General features: G+C 43.8%; 1 protein-coding gene across 1 annotated transcript in view; it reads left to right on the plus strand.

The window, feature by feature from the left end:
- Window positions 1–19,997, plus strand: part of LOC134409345 (connector enhancer of kinase suppressor of ras 2-like) — a 376,171-nt gene that overhangs the window by 282,732 nt on the left and 73,442 nt on the right. Inside the window, exons 14-16 of the mRNA XM_063142057.1 lie at window positions 14,817–14,842; window positions 17,419–17,436; window positions 19,504–19,548. Of these exons, the coding sequence (XP_062998127.1) occupies window positions 14,817–14,842; window positions 17,419–17,436; window positions 19,504–19,548 (89 nt within the window). The remainder of the gene's footprint in view (window positions 1–14,816; window positions 14,843–17,418; window positions 17,437–19,503; window positions 19,549–19,997) is intronic.

The following is a 19,997-nucleotide window of genomic DNA, read 5'->3' on the forward strand; positions in this document are numbered from 1 at the left end:
GCCCTATAAGGCCATTGAGTCCAACCCCCCTGCTCAATGCAGGAATCCATCTTAAAGCATCCCTGACAGATGGCTGTCCAGCTGCCTCTTGAATGCCTCCAGTGTGAGAGAGCCCCTGACCTCCCTAGGTAACTGGCATCATGACTAGCACCCTTCGATAGCCTCATCCTCATTTTTTTATCTAATTCCTTTTTAAATCCATCCAGATTGGTGGCCATCACCACATCTTAAGGTAGCAAATTCCATAGTTTAACTATGCACTGTGTCAAGAAGTACTTCCTTTAATCTGTCCCAAAGAACCCACCGTTCAGCTTCATTAGAAGGCCCCAGGTTCAAGAAGAGACAAAATTCTTCCTGCTATTTTCCTCATCCAAATTGCAGCTTACCCTGCCACGTTTAGACGTTTGTCTGCTGTCTTCCATCCCTTTCTGCCAGCCAGCCCATGAAATGGGGCTATACTGCTCTATGCCATTAGTTCAATTAAGAATCATATACCCCGTATAGTGTATGCCATTGCTTCATTTCTTCCTCACAGCATGAGCTTCGAAGAAAATAAAAATAAAACATCTTATATGCAAGTAGCTGCTGGATGTATTAAACTGGGAGTTGTTGTTTTTTTTAAAAAAAAATCATCACAAAATTGATAATTACACAGAGCCATGTTATTTAAATAAATGTTTAGGAAGTGGTGTGGAATCGAAATCTAAAATTAAAATATTTGGAGTGATTTCATAAATTGCTTTAAGGAGGCAAACTTTGCTTCATAAAATGGGATGTTTAACTAATGCAGTGTTGGCCGGATGCCCAGGTTCGAAGCTGACACGCAACACTGGGCTAACTCGAATATTAATGTCAGGAGCCGCTACCCTTTTCACTACAAGGTCGTAAAGGCAATTTAAAGGTCTTGCCATTTTTGCTGGGAAGGAGGGCTTTTCTTGGTTTTACATCCTGCCCTTAATTGGACTAATGAATTTCATTAAGCCTCTCCTTTCAGAAGTGTTGCTGCTTTAAGTCGGGGAAATATCGTAAACTCTTATAGATCTTAAGCAAGTGGGACCTGCAGTGAAATAACTGTTGCAATATTGAGTGCTCCTGTTCAGGGTTCCAGCCAGCCATACCATTTTCTACGATACTCCGTTCCTTTCCCCATCCTTCACCCTTCATAGTCAGACACCCCTCCATGACCACTGTGCACATTCAGTCCTTAATTGGGCTGCTTTCGGGTCCCCTTGCCCTTAGGGTTTTTTTCTCCTAACTTCCTGGGCTCATCTAAACATAAGGGTGTTGCAGGAGGGAGTGGGGAGGATTGCAGACTTACCAGCTTCCATGATCCTCCCCCAGCTTCTACATGGCTGTGCGATATGCCGGAAGGGAAGAGAGACATCACAGATGATAATATGTATAAGAGGAGCCCAGTCGCATGGCCCTGATCTGGGGGGAAAGATCAGTTTAAAAAACCTCCATGGCCAACTGACCCCTGCCATCCCAGGGATGGCAAAATTGCTGCACCCCACCCCAAAGGGCATGGAGCCTCCCCAAACAGCTCCGTGCCTGTTTTGAAAGCTGGAGAAGCCGGGGCAGGCATCCACACCACTGCAAAGCTTGGGATCTTCCTGAGACCACAGGGAAAAATTGGGATAACCAAGGTCTCGATTATCCCAGGGAAAGTTTCTGCCCATTCCTGGTTGTCCCCGGGATCCCCTTTGCATCATATGGATGCACAGGGATGCTCCTGAGCTGATCCCAGGATAACTGCATGGTGTAGACATCCCCCCTCTCGTGTGTGAACACATTTAAAACCATAACAAGCATAAACACAGATTACATATAATATCCATCTATTCTGGGTCAGTTAAAAACTCAACCTATGCTGTTAAATGCCTGGGAGAAGAGAAAAGTCTTGACCTGGTGATGAAAAGATAACAATGTTGGTGTCAGGCAAGCCTCGTCAGAGAGATTGTTCCATAATTGGGGGGCCACCACTGAAAAGGCCCTCTCCCTTGTGGCTGTCCTCCGAGCTTCCCTTGAAGTAGGCACCCAGAGAAGGACCTTAGATGTTGAGCATAGTGTATGGGTAGGTTCATGTCGGGAGAGGCATTGCCAGTGTAATCATTCTTCAAAGCTTTCTGATCATTGTCACTATTTGCGCAGGTGGGGCCAGGGTTGGCTGATGCAAAGTTCTGCTTCTTTTGAGCTGAACCTTTCTTTTCTCCATGATATTCCTTTTTTCTGCATCCGTTCCCTACATTTTTTATTTTTCAGCACTGAGAGAAAGAATTTTCAATGGATGTTCCTGGGAGGAACGTTCTCCCATTTCTTTCCCCCACCCTGCTAATCCACAAGCAAGTCTGGGTGGGGAACAGAATAACCCCAAAGGCAGCTTTTATTTTTAGCCATGCACACACACACACACACACACACACTGACATGCACAAGTGTGATGGTCTCTCTTGTATCTTATGATGGGTTTAGCGTCAGCTTACTGAACAGGGGAGATAAGTTAAGCCTTCTGGCATCAAAACGTCTGCTTGGTGGAGAAAAATGCTTGGGATGAAGCATCTGTAATTTTTCAAACCAACAACAACAAGAGGAAAATAGAAATGTTTGGGGGGTTTTGGGGGGAGGGTTGTATAGTGTGAAAGAAGCAAGAATAGCGCAACAGCCACAGTGATGAACACTTTACATCTGGAGCTCAATAAATTGCTTATCTTGATACGCTGTGGGGTCTGTGGGACAACCTTAGAGAGATATAGCCTGAATGGGCAATGAAAAGCCCTCTTGTAAGCATCTCTCCCTGTAGGCGTTGCAGTTCTTTCTAGGGATGGATGGACTCACCTGAGAGGCCTCCAATGTTGCCGGAATGGCCTTTTATAGCTGCCATTGTGTGCAACGTTAGATATATTTATTTATTTTATTACATTTATATACCACCCCATAGCCGAAGCTCTCTGGGCGGTTTACAAAAGTTAAAAACAATGAACATTCAAACCAGATATACACAGATTTAAAAGCATCAAAAGCATGAAAACAATATCGATTTAAAAACATGTGAGATGTGATACAGGAATGCATTGGGTCCTCTGTCCAGCCCCCAATTTTTCACTCGAACTCGCATTTCATCCTTAGCTTTAGTAAATGCACAGGAAACTTACTTATCGCATGGATTACAGTGATCACATGGCTTAGTAGAATTGCAAAAAAAGCCGGGCATACACCTGCATTTTACATTCTGGGTAGTGATACAGGGACTCTCAACTTCCATACCATGCTCTGGGTCACAAGTTCTGCATCTCAGACATTGGGTGTGATGATTGTAATGATCCATATATGAGAATCTAGAGCTCCTGTGTTAAAATGGCGGCTCTCATGGAGGACAGGCAGCTGCCAAGATGGATCTGATAAATCTTGGCTGCTCATACATTTCAGTGGGTGGGCTTGGCAGCTCAACGAAACAGGTTTGGGGGACAAATGGAGAAGAGTCCAATGGACTCCCGGACTCAGTCAGGCACCCACAACATCCCTAGGCTTCATCCAGAAGAAGAGGGACTTCAGTTAAGAGGGATGGCCACCTATTACTGGGGCAGGAGCAGGAATCAATATGCTGTCCAACCACAAAGCTGAAACCACTCCATTGGTTCATATTGATGCTATACCTGATGCTGCTTGCCCTGCACGAATGGGGAAATGGCGCAAATAGAGCAGCAATGGAATGTGAAATTGGTGCATTGTTCCTCTCAAGGCTAAAGTGGGGCTGGTTCAGTCTACCGAGGAAATCAAGAAATTTGTGCAAATCAAGCTGGGACATGGGACCGAGATGAATGCCAGCATGGGTTGCTAGAAGAATACTATTCAAAATGTAGGTTAATCCAATAAAATAGAGGTGTATCTTTACATTTACTCTGGAAGGCAAATTGGGATGTGGGGGGGGGGAGGAATCTAGCAAGTGGTAGCAGCATGAATTTATTCATAAAACCAGAGTATTAAAAGATTATATTCTGACTTTTAGCCTGTCTTGATTGTATGGTGGAGAGTTGGAGACCGTTCCACAATCCCATTAAGCACGGAATCCAATCAATCAAAAAGTAGGTTGGAGCTGATATTCGGAGATGCTTGCTTTAATTAAAACATTGCAATAAATCAGTAGGTCTGTTTCCCGATGACAGCGGAAGCTTCTGCTAAGAATAATCAGGGAGAAGTTGTCCAGCACCAATGAAGGACAGGAGATCAACCAGTCTTACTTATAGCAAATCTTAACACAGTATGCCTTGATTTTTGTGCTTTCAGCTTTGTTGCCGCCAAATGACTGGACCACAAGCCATTTTGCTTGAAGCAAATACCTAGATAATTAAATTGGATGGTTTGTTCCAGAGGATGGCTGTTTAGCATCCATTTATGTTTAGGGGGCGAGCTCCGAATACCATTACTTTAGTTTTTAAATAGTTTATACGCAGATGTTCCTTCCTGCAGGCCTCTCCAAAAGCTTTAAGCATTCTTCTCATTCCTATTAAATTTTGCGATAATAACACCATATCATCCGCATACATCAGTATGTTCAGTTTTCTCGAACCAACGGCTACAGTAAAGTTTGAATTACCAGACAGATAACCAATAATATCATTTACGTATATATTAAACAGGATAGGTGCTAATAGACAACCCTGTCTAACCCCTATGGATGTTTTAACTTCCTTCAACAGTTGTCCTCCCCTTCCAGCCCTAACTTGGATGGTCGTATTTGTATATAGTTTTTTTTATCAAAATCAGAAGACGCCTGCACTATATCTGATATTTTATATGTAAAAGTTCAATATTTGAGGTTTAATACAATGTTGTAATGTAATGTAATGTTTTTATATCATGACTCTTGTATCTGGCTAAAACCCATGCTGGGTTGCCTTCATAAAATTTGTTACTTATAGGGGTGAATACATAAGTAATAGCAGTGTGGGGGGGAGGCTGCTTACAAAAGCCATGAAGGCAATGTGTCCCCTAAGAAAAGTTTCCATAAATACCGCATTTACACTTCTCTCACCCCAGGCATGGAAGGAATCAAAATTTAGGGGAGGGATTGAACAAACACTGAAAGTGAAGGGTAACAGCAGCTAATCTTGTTCATCTTACTTGAGACCATGACTAGACAATTTGCAGGAAGTGCATGGATTGTCTCCTTTAAAAACACACACAACTATTCTAAAGAGCAGTATTATTCATTTATTTCATTTCATTTCATTTCTATACCACCCAATAGCCGAGGCTGTCTGGGCGATTCACAACAATTCACCAAAAAATACAAAACTTGACATTATAAGTAATAAAATGTTGTCTAAACCGTTTTAAGGTGCAAAATTTAAACAATTAAATAGTAAAAACCTGTTTCAACACACAGTTTCAATAACAGGCCTGTTCAAGTTAGCTGACATAAGTGTCCCATTATATATCATTAAGTGCTATGAAATGTGTGGGAGTAGAGGGCAGACTTCAGCTGATGCCTAAAAGATGACAGTGTTGGTGCCAAGCAGGCCTTCGTGGGGAGTTCATTGCAAAGTCAAGGGGACACCACTGAGAAGGCCCTTTCCCCTGTTGCCACGTTCTGAAACTCCCTCAGAGAAGGCACTTGGCGGAACGCCCCAGATGTTGATTGTAGTGTCTGGGTAGGATCATGTAGAGAGAGGTGTTCTCTCAGGTATTGCGGTCCCAAGCTGTGTAAGGCTTTATAGGTCAAAACCAGTTTGGGTGTAGAAGATTGGCAGGAGGAGCTGCATGGATGTTCCTACTGCCACGCCTCTTTAGCCTAGCTTGTGTCAGCTCTACTTGGCCAGACAGCTCCCTTGCAGTTTCAGCAATCTTGTCTTAGGACACACTATCCTTGCACTGCTGGACAATTCCCTTGGCTTTCTTCTTAAGGCACAGATTCTGATTCACACAGTCCAGGATTGGTGGGAATGGAACACTTGAAGCTTTCCTACAAAATACATTTATTGCGTGCTCATCATTCCCTACTCACAGTTGTTTACAGGTTCTTTAGATCACATTGTGACCCTCCAGTTTCACTTCTGTTTTTCAAGAGCACTTTCAGCGAGTTCTTTTAGAGCGGGGGAAAAAGTGGCATTATTTGTGAAAGTAAAAAAAGACACTTTTTTCTTCTTGTGTATTTGTGCTATTCCACCGCACAACAGTGTCACCTAGAGGTTACGTAGCAAAAATGCAGGAAAGGAAACACTCTTAGTGTAGTTGTCAGATCTTAATTTTGTGATGAAACAAAAAGTAGATAGAGCAGATTAACGTGTAGAAAAGCTCTTAGTCAGATGTAGCCAATGGGGTGTCTGGATAGATTAGCCACTATGCCCCAGTAAATACATTTGCATTTATTTGTTTCTTAAAAGTCAGGAACTCAATCACAGATTTTCTGTGTAGTTTGTCTTAAAGCAGCCACTAGTGAATTAGCAGCAACCCAAAAAGCAGCAACACTTTATAGCATTGTTTCCCATCCTGGTCCTCCAGATGTGTCGAACTACAGCTCCCAGAATCCCCCAGCCAGTATAGCTGACTAAGAGTTATGGGAGTTGTAGTCCAACACATCTGTAGCCTTCTAATGCCACCTGGATAGGATCTACACTACTGCTTTAAAACGGTTTATAAAAGTAGTGGCAACTGTTGGGGCCCAGGACACATTCCCCATACAGTTTTCAAACCGTTTCATATCCTGCTTGGTGTAGAATTGGCCCTGCAGGCTGGAGAAGTCTGCTCTTTAGAGACAAATAACAGCCAACATTACTTCGTAACAACTGATGTTTGAAATCCCTGTCTCAAACATCATGTGTAGTGATTCAGTTATTACCACAACCTGTTACCTTGGTGTAATAAATAAAAAGCATTTAAACTGGAGCCCCTTGGAGACAACCAAGCCTATCACTATCTGAGAACTGTACAGCAGAAACGGGGTTGAACTCAGAGGTGAAACTCCTTGATCTTCGAATCTCCTAAGGCAAATTTCAATCAGCCAGGACTGCGTTCGCATTAGTGCAGTTACCTGCAAACATACGCTGAGGCCTTCTGTGGTTTCCAGATCAAAAGCCTTCTGCTCAGATCTGATATCAAAAGTGTATTTAACCTCATGCAACTCATTCCTCACATAAATTAGAATTAAACTTCAATCTTGCTCTGTTGAAAGTTGACGAGGCTCTCTGTAATGAAGTCGCAAGCTGTAGAGAGGAAGCAGTTTTGTTGTAAGACTTGCCAGCTTTAAAAATTTAGCATAGCAATATTTTGCCCCTAAATGCTGGCAAAATATAAGCCCTGCAAGTCTGACTGGGGAAAAAAAAAAACCAGAAGAGGATATTACAGAAATGCAAAGGATATTGTAAGATTCATTGGTCTGCAGCCTGTCAGGCAGATTCATCTTCATTTACTGTTTGGTTTTTGTCCTATTTAGACTAAAAAGTAAAAACATCTTTATGTTACTTTTTGCTCATTTTAACAGCTAATATTCTTCACCTCCATAATGAAAATGAAGGGATTTTCCATATGTGCAATGGTTGGTTGGTTGGTATTATTTAGGCAGGGCCGAGCAAAGCTGGTAATCGGCCCGGGGAAGATGGGAAATGTAGCCCCCCCCCCCCCTTTCAAACTGCTCATTAAGTATTTTTTAATCAGTTCTAAATACATATGAACTAGAACGATTTATAAAAAAAGGTAATGACAAGCACTTTTATTCAAGATGTATATAAGTGACTAGTCTGGAAACTTCAACTAGTTCAAAATATCGCAGCCAGGTTGGTCATCGGTACACCTAGTGGTGACCACATCACACCAGTCTTAAAATCTCTTCACTGGCTGCCAATTACTTTCCGGGTGAAGTATAAAGTGTTGGTTATCACCTTTAAAGCCCTACATGGTTTGGGTCCAGGCTACCTGCAGGATCGCCTTCTCCCATACAATCCGCCCTGCACACTCAGGTCCTCTGGGAAGAATTTACTCCAGCCAACAAAAACAAGGCTGACAACTATTACCCAGATGGACCTTTCCTTCTGCCGCTCCCAGTTTGTGGAATGGCCTGCCAGGAGGGATTCATCAATTTACCAGTCTTCCAGAATTTAAGAAAGCCATAAAGACTGATCTCTTCCGGCAGGCCTACCCACTTGAATTTTAAGATGCCTATTTTAATGGTGTGCTGCTTTTAATGATGCACTGGTTTTAAATGTTTGAATTAGTTTTATGTACTTGATAGTGTTTTTATTTGTGTTTTACCCCACCTCGATCCAGAGGAAGAGGCAGATAACAAATAAATAGATGATGATGATGATGACGATGACGACGATGACATCACTTCTTTACATTCCGAAATGCTTTACGTGCTTTTCTTTGGGCAAATTCATCAACAACAACAGAAAAATCAAGCTACTTTGTAATAAATCTTTACCAAAGGGTCCCCCTTTGCCTCTACCAGGGGGACTTGGAGTATCCCCCCTCAAAATCATAGGCCCATGCCAACTGGCCCCACTGCCCCGCCCCCCGCTCTGCCCAGCCCCGGATATAGGCATTGGTTCATTCAGTACAGAGTAGAAAAACAAACAAAACTATTGCAGCCTTCGACTTTGAGCTGTGCTGATGTCTGGCAGTCATGAAGACCTCTGCAAGAGCATCTCCTTATTTTCCTGTGGAAGATACTAATTTAGCCATCCCGGAGACAGACGTCTTCCTTTAAACAATGGTGCCAATGGGCATCTGTCAATCATTCCCATGCCATGCCTCAATCTCGCATAGGAAGGACAACCTCCGAGTTGGCAGGCTCTAATTCCCTTCCTGGGCTTCAATTAATTGCGATCCAGAAAAGTTTGAATTAGGGCCAACATGATTGCAAGCATCCCAGTGTACTTCTATACATATCTATTCGGCATTAATCACCACTGAATTTAATGGGACTTTATTTATTTATTTAGAATATTTATATACTGCTCCCCATTGAAAAATTTTGGAGCTGTGTACAAGATAAAGTGAAAATAAAAACAGTTAAAACAAAATTTAAAAGAAGCAAAAACAGAGATTCAAGGCTGCATATTAAGGAAAGGCTTCTTGGAATAAAGATGTTTTCAGGAGGCGCTGAAAGGAGTATAAGGTTGGAGCCTGCCTGACTTCCAGAGGCAGGGAATTCCACAGGAGGGGGGCCACCACACTGAAGGCTCTTCCCCTGGTGGATTCCAATCGGAGGATGGATCTATGTGGAACCACCAGGAGCAGGGCCCCAGATGACCTCAATGACCTCAGGTTGGTAGGGGAGAAGGCGCTCTCTCAGGTATCCTGGTCCCAAGTTGTTTAGGGCTTTGTACACAAGTACAAGAACCTTCAACCTGGCCCGGTAGCGAATAGGCAGTCAGTGCAGTTCCCTCAGCAGAGGAGTTACATGCTGGAAAGGGGCAGCTCCGGACAACAGCCGAGCTGCAGCATTCTGCACTTACCTCCCAGTAAGTATGTATGGGATCATGCCTTTAATGTCCCAGATCTACTCAATTTGCCTTAGGGCAGCAGTAAGGATCGTGTATGTGTGTGTATGGGAGGGAAGGGCTAGTTCTCCACTCCCTAGCAGCCGCCCCCTTGAAAATGTCCCTCTTGCTGTAATTGAAAAAGTCTCCTTTGACACCAAAAGGCCATAATGGAGTGCAGGAGGGAGCAGGGAAACTGGCAGGTTGGATGGAGGCTGCGACATAACAGACCCTTACACCAGGCCCACCGCATAAACCCTTCTCAGGCCAAGCATCACCACCTGAAAACCTGAGGGAAGGTTAAATAACACCTTTCCCCTAGCTATGAGGGAAACAGGTTTAATATTGGATCTCTCTGAATATACTGTGGGAATACTCTGGTGTGGGTGTTTAAGAACTGTAAGGCAGATAAGTAATGCCAAGCTGACACGTGGGATTTGGTACCTAGCAAGTAATAATAAGTTGTTTAAAAGCTTTAAATCAAAATCTAATACTTTCAATCCTGCCTGATCTACACTCTCCACACACTAACCCCCTCACTCTCTTCACTCCAGTCCTAAGTCCCTAGAATCCAAACTCTTCTTACTCTCCTCACACACACTCAAACTCACACATACCGCCTCACAAACTCTCAACACTCTCCTTATATACGCCTTTCCCCCACACCTATTACATCATAAACCACGCCCACTCAGTTCTAGCACTCCGTACTTACCAGACATACTTATCCAGACATACACAATATAAGCAAGTGTGGGGTAACGCCACATAGGCCTCTGGTGGAGGTCCCCATCCCTGATTTAGGATGTGAAAATGCCACCAAGGATGGACTCTGTAATATATTGGGCTTAATTTTTCTTTCTTTCTTGTGCACCTAGAGGTCTCCTTCCTTAGTTTCCTTGTGATGGGGCCTTTCCACTCTCGCCCTCCAAACCATTTTGGGTGTGTGCATGATGCAAACACCATCAGCTAGGGGCTCATCTACACCAAGCAAGATATTCCACTATGAAAGCAGTATGAAAGTGGTTTATAAAAGGCAGGAGCCACACTCCTGCTTTATAGCGGGATTAAAGTGCCCTGCAGGATCTACACTACTACTTTATAGTGGTACTGAAGTGCACTGACAACTGTTGGGGCCCATGACACATCTACACCAAGCAGGATAAAGCATTATGAAAGTGGTATGAACGCGGTACGTGGTATGTGTCAATGGGCTCCAACAGTTGTCAGTGCACTTCAATACCGCTATAAAGCAGTGGTGTGGCTGCAGCCTTATTTTCATAATGCAATGTCCTGCTTGGTGTAGATTAAGCCTAAGACTCCTTCCATACCTCCTAATTTTTTGTTAGTAGAGGACAGTGAAGGAAGAAAAGATGGCATCCCTTCCCTTTATTTCTGATCTTCAGGAGGTGAGTGCCGACACTTATGTAGCCAAAACAGCACAACACACACCCATGCACAAGTGGGACAGATCAGCAGGGGAACCGCAAAGCTTGGAGAACTACAAAAAAAAATCTTTAGGAAAAAAGAACTAGAGGGGAGTAAAAACAGTCCGATGAAGACCGAGTGCATTCCATGGATGTGGAATATTGACTGATCAAGAGGCTGAAGCATCTCTCCTACGAGGGAAGGTTACAACAGCTGGGATTGTTCATCTTGGCAAAAAGGAGGCTAAGGGGAGACATCATAGAGGTGTTCAAAATCACGCATGGTGTGGAGAATGTGGACAGGGAGACATTTTCCTCCCTCTCTTAAAATACTAAAACCAGGAGTCATCCCCTGAAGCTGATTGGTGGGAGATTCAAGACAAATAAAAGGAAGGACTTCTTCACACAGCGCATAGTTAAATTACGGAACACACTACCACAAGATGTAGTGATGGCCACCAATTTGGTTGGCTTTAAAAGGGGGTTGGATGAATTCCTGGAGGAGAAGTATAGCAATGGCTACTAGCCCTGATGGTTGTGTACTACCTTCAGTATCTGAGGCAGTAAGCCTGGATGCCCCAGTTGCTGGGGAACATGGGCGGGAGGGTGCTGTTGCACCATGTCTTGCTTGTTCATCCCTGGCCGATGGCTGGTTGGCCACTGTGTGAACAGAGTGCTGGACTAGATGGACCCTTGGTCTGATCCAGCATCAGGGCTCTTCTTATGTTCTTATGACTGTCGGGGAGGGGAGTTGGAAAACAGGGGGAATGGAATGGAATGGCTGGAATCCTAAACAGGGAACATGCTGCCCTGCAATGTGCCATTGCAAGTCCCTACTTCTTTGCTTTTGTTATCAACTCTTTCTTCTTCCTGAAATGAAAATGTTGCCCCAGAATTTAATATTCACTAGCCAGCTTACATCTTGTCAGTGAGCATTAGTGTCATCACTTGAGAGACAGTCAAATTTCTTCTCTTCCTCAGGCAAGGACACAGTGTGGTGGTTGTTATTATGGAAGCATTTATATCCCTGATCTGCAACTTGTTTTGCTGGAGGCCGCTTTGAGAAAGAGAGTGGGGGTGGCGGATCAAGGCCCCCGCACGTTCCTCCCATTGCCAACACTGCTGCTCATCCACATCGCTCTTCTCCCTCTTGGGTTGGCAGATGGCACCACACAGAAGGCTAGGTTTGGCTCAAGATGGCGGAGGCTATCCAGTTGCTGATCCCTCATTTATATGCATTTCTAGATGATGATGATGATGATTGTTCTCAGAGTAATGTACTAAAAATAATGACACCAATGAAATGCACAAATCCATATAGCTTATTATTATTATTATTATTATTATTATTATTATTATTTTAAAAAGGACCAATTCAGCAATCAATTTAAAAGAGATCACCATAGAGAGCAAGCAATGCAGAGGTTTCTTTAAAACAAAACAAAAACCACAAAGTGAAAATCACCTTTGAAATACCCTAAAATACACCAGGGCAACACAATGCACAGTGTTTTAAAAGCCTGTGCAAAGAAAAAGTCTTTGCTTGGTACTAAAAGGACATTCAAGTATTTATTGATCGTTGCTTTATTTGTTATGACATTTCTATCCCACCGTTGCTGCAAGGAGCTGAAGGAAACATAGATGATTTACGCACACTCACAGAGAGAGAGAGAGAGAGAGAGAGAGCATTTTTATCCTTACAACAACCCTATAAGGTCATAGGTTCATAGAATAGTAGAGTTGGCAGGGGCCTATAAGACCATCGAGTCCAACGCCCTGCTCAATGCAGGAATCCACCTTAAGCATCTTTGACAAATGGCTGTCCAGCTGCCTCTTGAAGGCCTCTAGGGTGGGAGAGCCCACAAACTCCCTAGGTCATTGGTTCCATTGTCATACTGCTCTAACAGTCAGGAAGTTTTTCCTGATGTACAGCCGGAATCTGGCTTCCTGTAACTTGAGCCCATTATTCCACGTCCTGGACTCCGGGATGAGCAAGAAGAGATCCTGTCCCTTCTCTGTGAGACAACCTTTTAAGTATTTGAAGAGTGCTACCATGTCTCCCTTCAATCTTCTCTTCTCCAGGCTAAACATGCCCAGTTCTTTCAGTCACTCAGTGAGCTTCATTGTTAAGTGGGACGTTAAACCTCGATGTCCTCAAACCTGGTCTGTCACTCTAACACAGGGATGCAGAAACTCAGGTCCAGGGCCCAAATCTAGTCCACCTGCAGTCAAAGTCCAGCCCTCTGGGTTTCTACAGATGGCCACACCCTTCCCCTGGCTCCTCCCACTTCCCCCGACTCCCAATTTTTGTTCCCACAGCTTTTGTGCAGTCCCCCCAATTCTAAAATGTCGTAACTCCTCTCCTAAGGCTTAGATAGCAGCAGGAAGAGCTTGAAGCGAAAGCAGGGTGGTCGTCTTTGTATGTTTGCCCCGTCTCTTTTTCCTTGGAGCTCCACCCACCACCAGAAACTGGCCGCCAAGACTTTGTCTGAAATGGAATTTGGTGTAGAATATATGCACGTTGCTTAACAAGTGCACAGACAGCAGTTGCAATCAACAGTCTGTTAAGACTAATGGTAAAGTTAAAAAAGGAAAACAAGAATAGCTTTTATTGTAAGTAAAAAAAAATACATACATCATCATCTAGCATACTGGAGAAACAGAAAACAAACCTCATGACAAAGTGAGGAGGTCAGAACTGGAGGCAAGAAGCAGGGCAGATTGGACAGGGAGTGGTCAAGATATAGGAGGGGAAGGAAGGGCAGAACCAATTAAGCCAATAAACGACTTGTTTATAATGCACCTTAAACCATGGCTTTAACCATGGTGGTTAAGCCAGAAAGCCAAGCTGTGTTCAGAAGACACCTTAAACCATGGCTTTAAGCACGAATAAATCTTTTTGCTTTATTCACCATGGTTAAAGCCATGGTTTATGGTGTCTTCTGAATGGGGCTATTGACAAATTAAAGAAAGGTTAATCACGTTAACCCTTTCCAGACGAACAACAAGCTTCATTGCCCAATTCTAACATTTGGGCCCCCAGTTGAAAATGGTTCAACACCCCCCGCCCTGCCCTAGGGGAGAATCAATCTTCCCCTAGGAGAAAGACCCACTTGGAGACCTGCTCCTTTATCATTCAAGCATGTCCACACCTGCATTTTAATTACCCAAGGACAGCAACGCCAAGCGCGGGCCAGGAAGATCCCAGCTCAAGCAACACACAGGCACAGCTTTGATATCCCCTGGCATCACCTCGACGGCAATTCAAACACAGTTCACATGTTCAGGGAGGGCCATCCAACACCGAGTCATCCCATGACAGTATGTCAAGGGGATGTACAAAAAAAAATCTCTCCCTGGAGTCAGCTTCATCCCCTGACTGGCGCATCATTTGCAGCCAAAGATCCCCTCTACCTCCTGCACAACAGCCTACCCAAGACGTTGCCTTTCAGATGTGTTGGATTACAAACCCCATCATGCTGGCTGGGGGTGGTGGAAGTTGTAGTCCACCTGATGGCCGCCTTGTTGGTGAAGGCTGCTGGGCAGCATCAGAACATAAGGTCTTCATAGCATTTCAACGGTGTTATGTAAGGTTTACCTTGGTTGCACTGTTTTAATTATCCTATGATTCTGTGCTCTGACAAGGCAATTAACTGATCTCCCACCATGATATAACCTGGTTACTACAGTCTGATGTATAATCTTCTGCAAGTCTGTGGCAGAGTTAAAGCAATAGATTGCTCCGTGGGAGGTGTTTGGTTTGTTTGTTGTTTAGTTCCTTTAAAAGGCAAACAGAACAAAGAGCATTTATATCAAAGGTGTCTGTTCCCAAGCGAAGATTCCCTCGGCCCTTTGATCCCTAGACAGTTTTCTGGTCACGCAGGCTATGCACCTCCCAGGAGAGAGGGAGACAGAGAGAGACTCTTAAACAAGACTGTGACCTTGGTAAGTTTTGTGATAATTCACATGCAAATGATCGAGAATCAGCTGTAACTGGCTTTGGATTTGGGAACTCTATTGAATTATAAGCAAAGATAATGACATGGCCCATAAAGCTTGTACGATAACACAGCACTGATGAGAAGCATATTCCGGGCACATTTTTGCTCTTGAGAAGAGACTGGACATTTGCCTCTGTCCTCTGAGATGTATTATAGACATGACAAGAGGAATAATTAAGAAAAATGGAGGCTGGTACAGCCATAGCAGAATAGCTCCCAGGAGAAATCTTTCAAACCTACCAAGGTACAGCAGCAAAGTAGGAAGATTAATGATGCTGGTTGACACACAATTCTAATAGATATAGTACCACAAATTCGTACATAGAGCATCCCTGGTATCGAACGAGAATCTTTCTTGATCATGACAGGTTGCAGCACCTGTCCAGAATATTTAAGCTATTCCTGAGTGCATGAGTGTGTGTGTGAGAGAGAGAGAGTGAGAGAGAGAGAGAAGTTAGCCCATCAGAATTGGTTTAAATGTGTTTTGTAGTTGAGGTTGAAAAGCATAAGCGGACACAGATAAGACTCCAAAAATGGCAATGTTCAGATTCAAGTGGGAGAACATTTCAACCTCCCAGGATGCTCTCCTACAAGTTACCATTTTTGATAGAATAGCTTCAAAGAGAAAATCCAATATGAAATTACCAAACTAGAATTTAATTGGCTAAGTTTGGTGCAATTCATTTATGAATCAATTGGGGCCAAGGATTTTTCTCCCACCGCAGGTGTTAAATTATCATAGAAAAGTAAGGAAGATTATGCTTTTGTGTTAGATGGCAGGGATTCCTCTCCCCCATGCCCGTAGAATAAGACAGAAAATTCTCCTAAAGTGCTGGATAGCATTTCTGCAACACATTTTCTTCCCAGGGGAAGCCAATTTAGAGGCTATGGGTTTTAAATTAGAGGTTAACTTTGAAAGTTCCAACATGTCAAGAGTCTGGAAGGCAACCAATTGATGCAAGTGCAATTGGACAAGCGGTCATTCACAATGTTATGGATTCAGCAAACAGGATGACAAAAAGATGTTGATTTAGTTGGTATGGAAGCAAAAAGGGGACAACAGGTGGGTTAAGCTAATTGCAGTCTGAGAGGTGAATACAAAGAGAATTAATTTCATGTATGTTTTGTAGAGGGATGCAATGGAATAAAGAGATGAACTCTCAGGATGCTGAAAGAATAGATATGTGCTTTTATTCCCAGTGGTAGTCCTATGCATTTTGGTTGGGCCTTCTTCAGGAGTTAGGTTTGGGGGGGTTTAGTATAAATGCCTACAGAGACCTCTGAAAAAGATGAACCCTGTGTAGGCACCTCTCTCTTCACAGTGGATCATTTAAAATGTTCTCCAGTTTTCTTTTTCTTTGTAGAGGGATGACGAGAAGGTGCTGGCATGTCAGGTACAGTACAAATTTCAGAATGTTGTACATGACACTTCTAGGTGGAAGTATTCTGCAGAACTAGACATGGACAAATCTCTCAATTTCAGTTTCTCTCCAGTTCCCATTTTTCCAATTTAAAGTACCATCCCATGCAATAGCTTTGTCTGCCTGCATAGTATAGATGGCCAAGTCTGCGGAATGCCTAAAGCTGCAATCCTATATACTCTTAACAGTCAGCAAACCCAGTGGAAATCAATGGAGCTTTACATGCATAGGATTGAATTGTAACAGCGTTATTAGTGTTATTAGTGCCCCCAATCCCAATGCCAGTGTGGAGGGTTATGTAGAGTGACAGGCGTAGGCTGGGGAGACCTCTGCTTAGCACCTGGATTTCCTTGGGTGAGTCACTGTCACCCCTAACCTATGTCTCAGAGCTGTCAGGGGATATAATACAATTATCTCCATGTAGGAATGCACGGATGTCATAGAATCCATTTCATTTGAGTATCGGGGATTCTCATTTGCTTTTGTTTCGTTGTCTGCTCATTGACGGTGTCCAAATTTGCGCAAATTTGCACTTCTGAAAATGTGCAAATTTCCCCCCATATACTGAAATCCCCCTCTGAAACCTGCAAATCCTCCCAAAATGTGCATTTTTATGCTCAGGAGGAAAGCCAGTCTCCTGCAGAATCCATGGGTTGGATTCCTAGAATTCCAAACTCATTTGATTTCATTGTGGATTTTTCTGACAGCCCCATCTCCACGAATGTCCCCTCCCCTGTGTTCTATGGAGCTAAAGTGGGACACCAATGTGATAAATAAATAACACATGTTGAATGCGCAATATTTTGTGTGTCATACATTCATAGCTAATGTCCAAGTGGACACAGGATGACAGGAAGTCCAAGAATGGCATTTTTGTGCATGGGGTTGAGATAGTAATGCCAGAAGTTTATTTATTTATTTATTTTATTTTATTTTATTTTATTACATTTATATACCACCCCACAGCCGAAGCTCTCTGGGCGGTTTACATCTCTAAAGTATTGTAATGTTGTTAAAGCCATTGTGGTATGCTGAGACCTATCACAAAGAATTCCTAGCAAAGGTCTCAGGTTCTCATAGTTGATTCTAGTTCTAATTGGAACACCCTGTTTCTCTATTAAGCAGCAGCAGCAGCATTGACAAAGACTAATTGCATGCCGACTTCTAAGGCTTGCTAGACTTAAAAGACATTTGCCTTCCTCTGAAAAAAAGTTTAGCCCTGAAGGAAAGGATGGTTTTGTTCCCTTTTACTACTTTTCACACAGACATATCCATTCAGGGTTATCCAAGATACCCACATCTGATATAGCCAAAACATCTGGATGGTGACAGGTTGGGGAAAGCTGGACAGGATTCATTTTGGGTGGGGGTTGCATCAACGTTGGCAAAATCCATGTTGCAGCAATTGCCATAGGGTGCTTCCATTTTTAATATTGGAGATGGTTGGGCAGCCATGTTAATCTACTGTATGAAATGGAGGGAAAGACGCTTGTGATATGGTCCAACATCATTCTCCAACCAGATGTTTTGGACTTCACTCTCATCAGCCCCATGCAGTATGGCCAATAGTCAGGAATGCTGGAAGTTGATGTCCTGAACATCTGGAGGGCACCAGTTCGGGGAAAGGTGCTGTAAAGATTCTTATATTTATTGGCAAAGTGGTGGTCTTTCCCCCACTCCTATGTCCTCATTGCCTGTGCACCCCTATGGCAGTGTCTGATTGGTTCAGTTCACTGTCACTCAAATTTAAGTAAGGAGAACAATTCCCTTAAAATGGCAGACTGCAGTGCTGCAGGCTTGACTGGCCGGCTGCCGTGGCTCTTCCTATTACCAAGGAGTTGAAAGGAAGAGCCACCAGAAGAGGAACAATCACCACTACCTGTAGAGGGTCATTTAAGAGATCTCCTGGACCACAGGGCCCAGCACACGTACCCCAGATGGCCCCACTGGGAAGAGAAAAGAAGGTGGCAGAAACACACAGAGAAAAGGGATGACCCCCACCCAGGTTTTGCTCAGAGCCCACCCTTCAGTGGCTGGAGGGGGGGAATGAAGCCCTCAAGAAAAAAATGCCCCCCTTTCCCCAGGGTAGCTTGTCAGTCTTTAAGGTGCCAAAAACAACCTGGCCCTGATTACCTTTTCTTTCCTTAAGTTACTTTAAAAAATACACACAGAGACACACTTCCTAATGCCATTTTTTATTGGAGAGATGTGACGGAGCAAGTTAAGTCCTGAATAACTATCTTTTTAAACAAAGGTATCACTATGAGACAGCTGGGGATAAGATTGCGCAGTCTATGACTGTCAGCATTTCACAGAAATCCCTTCTCGTTATTCCAAAAGTAGTCTGATCTTTTAGGCATCCACTGGCAATCTTCTGATTATCTTTGAGATCAAGAAGAAAATGTGGAGAGCTGAGTTAAACTGTGTACCACAACCCTGGAGGACCCAAAAGGGTTTGCAAAGACTAACGTGGCAAGAGAGTAAAGCAGTGGACTGACTTGGGAGGATGTTGGTGTTGGACTGGAACAAGGTGACAACTGGAAAACTAAGGGCCTTGCTAGACGACGGAGTAGCCCGATGCGAGTCCCAGGCTGGCCCCTGTGCGTCCAGATGATGCACAGGGGATCCCGGGCTCAGGCAGGGGTAACCCTCCCTTGGCTCGTGATAACCGGCACCGTTTGTGGCCTAGTATTTCCCACGGTCTCGGGCTGAGCCCGAGACTGCGGGCATGTAGCTCATTCTGCCTCTTTTCCCGGCAACCGCATTTACTTGTGAGTAGCCAGAAAAAGCAGCAAGCGGCGCACAGTGCTGCGGCCATCAGGACAGGGTGGGGAGATGGGGGGGGGAACCGGAGCTGGGGGGATGGTAGGAAATCGGAAATCATGGAGGATGGGGGGATCGGAGATCGCGGGCGGGTGGGGAGATCGCAGCCAGGGGGGAAATCGGAGGCAGGGGGGAGTGGGGAACCCTTTATTTTTTAAAAAAAAAAAACCTACCTTTATTGTTGGTGCGCTCCTGCGCACATGGCCCCTTTAAGGAAGAAACAAAATGGCTGACAAAATGGGGCTTTCCTTTACCCCGTCATGTCGATATGTGGATAGAAGCGACAGCCCGCGCTACTTCTAGCATGGGCTGGCCCCTCCACACGCCCGGATTTTAAGGTAGGTCTAGCAAGGCCCTAAGACTACTGCCTACTGGTGCTGCCAAAACCCAACATTAGGTGGTTCATAGATAGAATCTATTGTGTTCATAATGCCTGTTTGCTTCCAAGCCTGTGTGTGAATTTTAGCATGGTTGGTCTATGCACAATCCTATGCAAATTTAGATGGGGGAAAGTTGTATAACTCCCAGCTTGGCTGACTGGGGAATGCTGGGAGTTGTAGGACCTTTCCCCATTTATTTATTTATTACATTTTTATACCACCCAATAGCCGAAGCTCTCTGGGCGGTTCACCAATTTACAAGATTTAAATAGTGACTGACAGTGATTCATTTCACATCCTAAGCATTCCAATTCATAATTTTATCACATTCCTGGATTCTTTGTTTTATGTGGGAAAACTCATAACATCGTGTCCTTTGTTATTCAAACCAAGCTCGATTATGAATCAATATCCATATTCTGCACCTCCATGGTTTATATGGCTAGCCATCAATGGTTTGCCATTT

The sequence above is a fragment of the Elgaria multicarinata genome, chromosome 15 (assembly GCF_023053635.1).
Source record: "Elgaria multicarinata webbii isolate HBS135686 ecotype San Diego chromosome 15, rElgMul1.1.pri, whole genome shotgun sequence".
Classification (NCBI taxonomy): domain Eukaryota; kingdom Metazoa; phylum Chordata; class Lepidosauria; order Squamata; family Anguidae; genus Elgaria; species Elgaria multicarinata.